This window comes from Gavialis gangeticus, unplaced genomic scaffold, assembly GCF_001723915.1.
Source record: "Gavialis gangeticus isolate Ggan-Ray unplaced genomic scaffold, GavGan_comp1, whole genome shotgun sequence".
Lineage (NCBI taxonomy): Eukaryota > Metazoa > Chordata > Crocodylia > Gavialidae > Gavialis > Gavialis gangeticus.
In genome coordinates, this window is record NW_017729006.1 from 13,946,134 (window position 1) to 13,955,424 (window position 9,291).

At 41.3% G+C, this 9,291-nt stretch overlaps 1 protein-coding gene across 2 annotated transcripts in view; it reads left to right on the forward strand.

The window, feature by feature from the left end:
- The window catches only part of ATP2C1 (ATPase secretory pathway Ca2+ transporting 1), a 120,719-nt gene that overhangs the window by 55,856 nt on the left and 55,572 nt on the right, over nucleotides 1-9,291 (forward strand). For both annotated transcript variants that reach the window (XM_019508838.1, XM_019508839.1), the window contains exons 2-4: nucleotides 3,668-3,778; nucleotides 5,303-5,419; nucleotides 8,343-8,432. In XM_019508838.1, the coding sequence (XP_019364383.1) occupies nucleotides 3,668-3,778; nucleotides 5,303-5,419; nucleotides 8,343-8,432 (318 nt within the window). The remainder of the gene's footprint in view (nucleotides 1-3,667; nucleotides 3,779-5,302; nucleotides 5,420-8,342; nucleotides 8,433-9,291) is intronic.

The window sequence follows — 9,291 nt, forward strand, 5'->3', positions numbered from 1 at the left end:
GGGTAGTGTGCTACAAATTATCCACATACTTTTTTCTTTTTCTTTTTAAATAATGTATTTCATGTTCCAAGTCAGATTGGTTGAGTAGAACTCAATCATTCCAAAAAGCGTATCAGTTGAGCAGGCGGAACTCAATCTTTCTGAACACCATGTATGGTGCTGCAGCTGGTGAGCATCTTTCATCCTGGGCGCTCACCCTGGGACTTTAGATGCTCCCAAATCCATTGGCAGGCATCCCATATGCAGGCCCAAGCCCAGAGGTCTTGAAATTCAAATGCCCCCGACTTGATCTTAGCCCACAAGAGGTCAAGACACTTGATCTGAGCCAAAAGACTGAGTGCCATTCTGATCCCCTTCCTCAGCCTGATCTGTTCTTTCCGCTTCCAGCCATGTTCTCCTTCTCTGATTTGCCTGCTCTGCTTTGTTTCCTGTCTTTGCTGCTGCTGTACTGCATGTCCCTTCCCTAACCTGCTGCATGCCTTGCAGAGGCTGCTTGTGCCGCTTGCACTCATCCCACAGGTTTATTACCCCTGACATATTTCACACTGTAGTCTATGCCTTTAAAAGTAGAGGCATAGACTATGGCATAAAAAGGGTAGTAATACAAAACTGACTTGAACTGTTTTTTCAAGTGAAATTAAGGGAAAGTATTTTGCCTGCTTTAGTTGTTCAGTGTTAGATGATTTCATACATAGACGATCTAATCTTGTGTGCATTTTAACACTTGCATTTGAGGGTATTTGATTCATTGAATATCATAAAGAACTTATTACTGAGACATAAAAAGCCAGTGGAGAGTGTTTGGGAGTCTTTGCAGGGAAAAGTCAGTGCTAAGGCAAGTTGCTTTTAAGTGGTCTCTTGATACTAAGGTAAGGCAAAATTAGAATCTGTACTGCTGTTCTCTCTTGCTATGGCTGCCAGTTACTTTTACAACTGCACTGGTTCTCACCTGGAAAGCTGAATTGTTTAGAATGTGGTTATTTCTTAAGCCCATATTTGTTTATAATAATTGTACTAGTAGTTTTGCTATCCCTTGGTGCTGTTGAAGAAATGTGGCTGAAGGAAGGTCCTTTAACTAAATGCTTTGGACAGATAAAGGCACAGTATCCAGTTTGTAGCTGTATTGACCAAAAGAAAAAGGAATCGGAACTCGTGGTAGAGGTGATAGAGGAGATTTTACCACACCAAGTCTAATAAAAGATATCACTTCTACCACGAGTTCTGGTTTCCTTTGGGGAGAGAGATGTGCTTAAGCTGGTAAAAAGGTGGCATGTAAAGATTTACAGCGACATAGTAAACATTATTAGAGACCAAGTTTGTGTTCTCTGTCCTCAATTGCAGTCATGGAAAGAAGTTTCAATTTACTTTCAGTCTGTAAATTAGTGACTGTTGACTAAGATGCTCTTCACTTCTGCAGTTAATGGCTGAATCTAAGTGTGACAAAGATGATCAAAAAGGATATCACAGGTATTGCAAATGCCCCTCAGAAGAAAATTGTTCTCCTCTTTCTTGGATCTGTATTGGCAACTGTATGGCTGCTGGTGCTGTGAGCCTATTTGTCAAAAACAGCAAGTATAGGTTATGAAATTAAGCACTTGCATTGTGAAGTTTGTGTTAACACAGCATAACTTTTCCTAGGTGGGAGATGGGTATGGATTGCTTCTTGAGGACTTGTGTATATGTGGAGTTACTTAGGAATAGCTGTTGTGAATTTAATCTTGTGCTTGCGGAATGCCATGTGGGATCTTCCTCGAGGGCTTGTGCCTCCTTGCCCTTGTTCTTCCAGCTGAAATAATGGGTAGTGCAAAAGTCATCCTCACTGATAAGCTGTTCTGTCTGCATATATTTTATTAAATGCTTCCTTTATCACCTGGCTTCTTTGTTCAGACTTTCCACCTCTTTACACTTGAGCCTCTGCAGATAAGCCTGGTCAAAATTATCTTTCTCTAGGCTTCAGCTAGCTTGTGGCTATGTTTCTACCTCTAGTACCCATCTCTTAAGACTTAATGACTCTTGTCTCTGGCCTAATATAGTAGTCTTGTTGGTAAGGTGAATAACCATTGCAACATTAATATTACACTGGTTTTCATTGCAACCTCAATCAGAATTTGTAGCTTTAGAGAGAAGTTGTCTAAACTGTTAGGTGGACATTAAATATTGGTAAATCCCATGATTCTCAAAGGGGTTTTTTGCATAGAGCTATTAGTAGGATTTCCTGCTATCATTTTAGAATAGTAGTGTCTCAAAATCTGTGAGCCTGCCCTTCAAGCACCTATATGAATCTGGGATCTGAAGGAAATTTTCTGCTTTTCCTTGCTCTGCATAAACTTCTTCCATGCAACCTAAGAATGTAAGTTTAACTGAACAGACACTGCACTTAGTGCAAGGCACTTAAAATGCTGTCAGGTGTTCCGGAGCAAGTTCATAATTTGTTTCTAGAGGTGATAAACACTAGAAAATTTAAATAATAGGTTTTTTCTTTCCAAACTCTTGGATGCCTCTGCCCCTGTATTCAAGAAAGCCAGAAATGTTGGGGTTTATAATGTGTAAGGCTAGAGAGGAAAAAATATAGGTATTTGCCAGCTTATACTATGGGGTGATGTTCTAAGAAGGCCTAAAGCAGTGATTCTCAACCAGAGTGGCGTTAAAATGTTCATAAAGGCTTGTTCTTTTTTATGCAAAACACAACCTGGATAGACTGCTTTCTCTTTAAAATTGCTCTCAAGTTTGTGCAGATCAAACACTTATTTCAAGTAATGCTTTTCTTTAAACCATGTTGGCCTAGGAGACTGCAGCTGTAAGAAAATTTGGTTGTAAAAAAGCCTTTGATAACTTCAGAATTTATTTTCAATAGAAGAGAAATACTGTTTCTTACCATTTTTGTTCCATAATGATATGTAATAATGGCAGGTCATGGTTCCACATGCCATACCTGAAGAGTCTGTATTTAATATGGGATGTAACAGCAATCTAAAGTCAAGTCTTTTCTATTTTTTGCTGAAGGCTATCCTTTTCGAAGATGCAGAAAAAATGAGTTACCCTTTTGGAACGGAATTGTGAACTGATGTTTTTGATAGTTCAGATGCAATCTCCTTTTATTAAGAAGTTGTTAGCAAAGCTAGCTACAAGCAGGGTTTTAAATTCATTTGTGAACTGCCAGGATTGTTTCTTTCCTGCCCAGCCATTAAAAATAATGAGCTAAAGGATTATGTGTACATGTGATCCATTAGGTGGTATCTGTTGCTAGTTTTTAATGATGGGAGGAGGAGAGGGGGAGAATCTGACAGTCATTATTATTTCATATTGTAGCTGGTATTGCAGGCTCATTTAATCTTAGAATGTATTTTCTAAAACTTAACACAAATATTCTTATACAAGAATTATGCTTTCATAGTGTAAATATTGTTTTATTACTATGCACTAATACACCTTATGAATCGAGTCATTATTAGGTGTAGTGTTAAATGAGAGACCCAGTTTTAATGTTTTTCTAATAAGTGAAAAGAAGATTAAAACAGAGATATTAGGATGTCTTGAAGTTACTCGATCTTGATTATGCTCAGTTATGGTTCCAGTATATATGTGCTTGCCTTGGCAGCATAGATAGTAAAATTAGAACTATTTTAAGTTTTTGCTCTAGCTTTCAACTTTGCTTTTTTTTTCTTAGGTTGCACGTCTTCAACAAATCCCTAATGGTGACAATGAGACAATGATTCCTGTACTGTCCTCCAAAAAAGCAAGTGAACTGCCAGTTAATGAAGTTGCAAGCATTCTTCAAGTAAGTTGTGAAGACACTGAAGCCAGACTAACAGCAACTATTAAACAAGTTTATGTAATGAAGATTTTGTAATTCTTAGAAACTACTTTCTTTCAGTTTAATAATAACTTTTAGTCATTTTTAATGAATATCATGTTTTAAACTCTAGTGTTTGGAGAAATCTTTCTTTTAAAATAAATTGTAAAATATAAGTAGGCTTATGTGTATCTTAAATATTTTTAAAGTTAGTAATGTTAGTATACTGTAATCCAAAAATGCAGATGCTTTCACCGTAAATTATTAGTACTTACCCAGATAAACAGAAATGCTTTGTCCCCTTCCCCCCCATCCCCTTCAGACCAAGAAGTCTCATTTAATCTTTCTATAAATTTCTTTTCAATCTTAAATAATCTCATAGGCTCACTTTTAAGGTCATTTACATTTATGGTAGTATGTTTCAATAAAATTCAGTTAAGTAAATTCTGTTTAAAAAAAGATGAATTATTTGGATGTTGGTTTTAGATTTGCCAGATGACTTGAGAATACTTCTGTATTTTGTCAAGAGTTTGTTGTTGTTTGTTCTTCCTCCCAGTGGAAGCCCTGGCAGAAGAGCTCTTTGAACACATTCTGAAGGATCTGAGTATTTTAGACAATTTTATTTGACATAGTAGCACTTAGAATTTAGCCAACTTCTCAAGTAACAATTTAGAGGAAGGTCAAAGAAAGCTGTCCCCTACTTAGGTTTATGGATCTATAAATCTGGGGTTAACTTTCAGGGCACGTTGTCCTTCTATGTCGGTAATCTCAGTGGTTGTTCTCTTGGGTTAGTGCAATGGGGCTCTACCTTTTGGCCCTCATGGTACTAGGCTGAGCCCCAGGTACCAGGATATGGCCTCGTTATGCCTCCCTGGTCTCTGTACACCTGGGTTGGCCCTGGGCTGCTTCTGTGGGCCCTGTGCAGCCTGATCAGGGCCACACCATCTCTGCCTGGTCCTGTGGAGCTGATCTAGCATGCAGGATCTTGCTATCTGATCCACAGGCTTCCTGACAGATCCAGAAATTAGGCAGCAGGGGAGTCACCAAATTTTTGGACTTGTGGGAAGCATTGTGGACAAGATAATGTGGCTCTGTGGGCTGGATATGGTCCACAAGCCAGGGGTTAAGTACTTCTGGGCTAGTATATGAAACAGTTTTTGGGGAGTTTTGGAGGCCAATAAGACCTTAGGACTTTCAGAAAATTGTCCCCTTTGAAATTCTTGCCTAGCTATGTTGCTGTAATTGTAACCTAATTCTCAAGAGCCTGAAAGCTACAAATGGTCAGCAGGTTAGTCATCTGGCTTGAGGTTTCTACAGAAAGGAGGTATAAATCTTTAGGGACATGAAGCGACATCTGCTATTCTAGTGTATTTGTAGGATCTTGGGTAGACCATCTTTTTATAATCTGCAAAGTTTCTTTACCTGCTGCTATCATGATGAAAACAATTTTTTATGCCCTTCTCATTACTGTGCGTATAGTCTGTAATTATTCTGTATATGTTTTAATAGGCTGATCTTCAGAATGGCCTAAAAAACTGTGAAGTTTGTCATAGACGGGCATTCCATGGATGGAATGAGTTTGATATCAGTGAGGATGAGCCACTGTGGAAAAAATACATTTTACAGGTGAGTGTTGTTTCATCCCTGCATTTCTAGAAGTATTGCCCTCTACTCTTCAGGTCTCTACTTTTAGGGACATATTATGGAAAGGGAAAATGGGTAAACTAAGTACAGTGATTTAAATTGATGGTCCTGTAGTAGAATATAGTTGGTATATTGAAAGGTCTTTTATTCAGCTAGTTGCAGAGCCTCTGACACATTACATTTAAAACGTGATTAACAAGTTAATTCCGCCTTAAGTAGTAACTGGCCATGCGTGCAACTCGATTTAAGACAAGATAATGCAGTAAATTAGGAACAAAGTTATTCCATGTGTATGGAACATTATATTTAATTCAGCATTACAGTATTTTATATAACATGGAATAACTTTGGCTTGTTTGTATCACACCTTAAACTGAACTTGTGGCCAGGACCTGCCAAAAATACTTGTGCTGCTCAGTTGGGCAGTGCACAGGTTTTGTACAACTCCTGGTGCATAGGGAGGCCAGCATTAAGCTGCCACAGTATATGGGGAGCTATAAAACTATGTATGTTGAGCTGATTGTCTGCTTGGGCCAAGGCAAGTATGAACAAGGTATAATCTCCAATCCCAGAACTGCATGTGCTGCCATGCATGTTCGGTGTGACAGGCTGTATCATTGTTGGGGTTGAGATTTAGATCCCATCATGTCTTAAGCTGAATGTCCGTCGGGGCACAAGTGTCTTAAGTGAATGTTACTTTTATATTTAGTCTGCATTTAGAACTGGGGCTAGAACAGTAAAGAGATTTCTGGATGCAAAGATTTGCACATAGTGTCCTCTGTGATCAAATCTGATTAGATATGAACCTGTGTGAGCATTGGATAAATTTTCAAGCCCTACTAAAGTACAGATGCCTTAATAGGTAAGGAGAGCTAGACAAGGTTTTGAGGAGTAAGACATGGGGACAGTGCCCTGCTGTGACTACTCACTTAGGGATGAGAATTTTGCTGTGATATGAAACAATGCTATCAAAAGAAGGGCTGTGTTTTTTGTGAGTCTTGGCTTGTTGGGTGTCTGAGCCAATATGTCTCTCTATAGTGTTCTTCTCCCTTGTCTAAATTATCTGTTTCCTCCCCATGTAGGGTTGGGATTGATGGGATTGGATTTTTTTTTTAGGTAGTTTGTTTTGGAACAATTTAAGGATGTTCACAAGGCTCTGGTCAGTTTGTTTTTTGCAGCTTGTCAAAGTAGTGGTGAAACTAAAAGGTTTGCTGTACATTTTACTCCTGGGTGATAGATGGCTAGATCCTAGAACAGCGGTTCTCAGCTGGGCCTCTGTGTGCACCCCTTAAGGGTACTGCACTGCCTGACCCCCATGTAAGGAGGGAACTGCTTTTCCCCTTTTGTTCTGTGCATCTGGCACCTGATGCCTGCAGTGCTTTGAGGGCTGCCTGTCTTTTGGCCCTTTCTCTCAGCAGTGCCCATGCTCCCAGCAGCTTGCTCTGCTGCAGGTAAATGACAGCTGAATGTGGGGTCAGAGCTGCACTTACGAAGCCCAGCTCATCAGCTTCACTCCTTCCATGCTCCCAGAGCTAGGGAGGGACCATAGGGGCAATTCTCAGCATGTGACATCCTTCAGGAATAGCCTTGGTGGTGAGAGCTGCCCTTACTTCCTCAGGTACAGACATATAGGGAGCAGGGAGGGGGCAGCAGTGCAAAGAGTAGGTAGGGCTAGGTCCTTCCCCCACTGCTCTTACCTGGTGCTAGGAAGACGAGCAATTCTCACTTGGTATGCCCCAAAATTCAGAAAAGTTATGGATGGGTATCTTGAGGCTAAATGGGTTGAAAACCATTGTTTGGGACTGTTGAGCTTGGCATTGCTTCAGAGGCATAGCCAATTCTCTGCTGCTGGCAGGAGCAGGAGTATAATTGTATACCATCTTCTTTCCACCATTACCTCCCTCTATTCTTGAAATATAGTGGATTTGGGTGGAGTGGAGTGGGGAAGGGAGCAGGAGCACGTGGGCTGGAAGTGTTCATAGGTTTCAGCACAAGGAATTCTGGTAAACAATTCTGAGCTTTAAGTCTGCTCAGGATGTTGCTAGCAAACAGAGGAAATGCTAGGTGTTTTTTAAGAACCCACTTACTGCTGTTGGTACTTGTTGTTAAAACTTTCCCAGATGCAACAGGCATATTCTTCCATTTCACTTAACCCCCAAAGTTGACTTCATTCAATCAGAAATAGATAAGCAGAGTGTGCATTGGCTATGGACAATACATAGCCCAGTATTGGCTCTATCTTTTTGTGTGCAAGTCTTATGTAGGTCTTCCTTTAAAAATTTAGGTTTCTTATTCTTTTTTGTAAGGTTTTTTCATTAAACATCTTTATTACTCTGGTGGCATTATATAACCCCTTTCCAAAAATAGGACCCTTTCTTGTTTTACTTTAACAAATCTGAAGCAAGCATAACATGATGTGGCAGGAATGCTATATGTAATTTAGAGCAAGGAAGTATAAATTGAAAAGTGCATGCTTATTTCTGTCTTGACACTGAAGTAGTGGGAACCAAGCCTCTGTTTCCAAGTGCAGGCATTTGTAACATAGCCCAAACTTCTTTATATGTTATTGCAGCACATAGACAAGCACACACAAAAACAGCTCCCCACTCTTTGTCCCCAGAAGAGAGGTATCCAGAAATCTAAGGAAAACAGTGTCCTAAGCTCTGTGGACCATGAAATATTCACTTAAATGGGTTGCTCAGGTCTCTTAATAGTCCAATAAAATAACTCGTTTTTAAGTGGAGTATCTAAAATGATGCATTATTTGCTTTTGTTTAACCCAGGGTTTAGAACTATGGTTTAATTAGTTCAGCTTGTTCCAAAGGCAACCAGTTGAATTTGTCTTGGAAGGGAGAGGTTAGTTGTTCCAAAATGTTGCTGAATTACTGTTTGTTTTTTCTTTCAGTTTAAAAACCCACTCATTATGCTTCTCCTGGCATCTGCAGTCATCAGTATTTTAATGCATCAGTTTGATGATGCCGTCAGTATCACTGTGGTAAGAAACTAAAATTGTATTCTTTGGGTTACGCTTAAAATGGATCCTGCAGTTGTGCTGGTGTTTAATAACCTATAGTTCCTGAATTGAAAGTGTAAAATATTTTCCTGTGCATGTGGTGGATAAACAAATTTAGTTGCAATTTAGTCTGGAAGCTGGGGCTGAGCGCTGACAGATTCCAGGTGACTGCTGGAGCCACCCCAGCTCCCAGACAGCACACAATGCCTTGCCGAGCTGCTCTCCACCTGTGCGATGTGATGGGTGCCAAGTGGAAGGGGGTGGGGGTGATCCCTGCTGCCCCACACTGTGCAGGGGAGCTCTGCCACAAGCACCCAGAGGCCCCAGTCGCCATTCCTGCAGCTGGTGACTGCGGGGCTTTTTTTTTTAAAGTTTTGGGAGGCTGGGCTGGGCAGAGTGGGGGATGGGGCAAGGCAGGGCAGCCATGGGGGCTTCTCCTGTAGCTCCTCTGGCTGTGCCTGCCTCTGCCTCAGTGAGAGGAGCTGTGGGGGCTATGTCCTGCTGCTTGTCCAGCCGGTGGGGGGAGGCAGGAGATGCAAGTGTGGCTCGCTCTGGGTGGCAGCAGAGCATAGGCCCTGCTCCCAGCACTGCTGCGCCTGCATTGGCAGTGGGAGTGAGGGCTCTGCCCTGCCGCTGCTTCTCAGTCAGTGTGGGATGTAAGCAAGGCAGCGCTGGGAGTGGGGGCTATACCCTGCTGCCACTTGCCCCCTTCTGCTTGGAGTGAGCTGCACCTGCATACTGCCTTCCCCCACATCCCAGCTGGGCAAGTGGCAGCAGGGCAGAGCCCCCGCTCCCAGTGCTGCTGTGCCTGCATCCTACGCACCCTGACCTTCCCCCCACC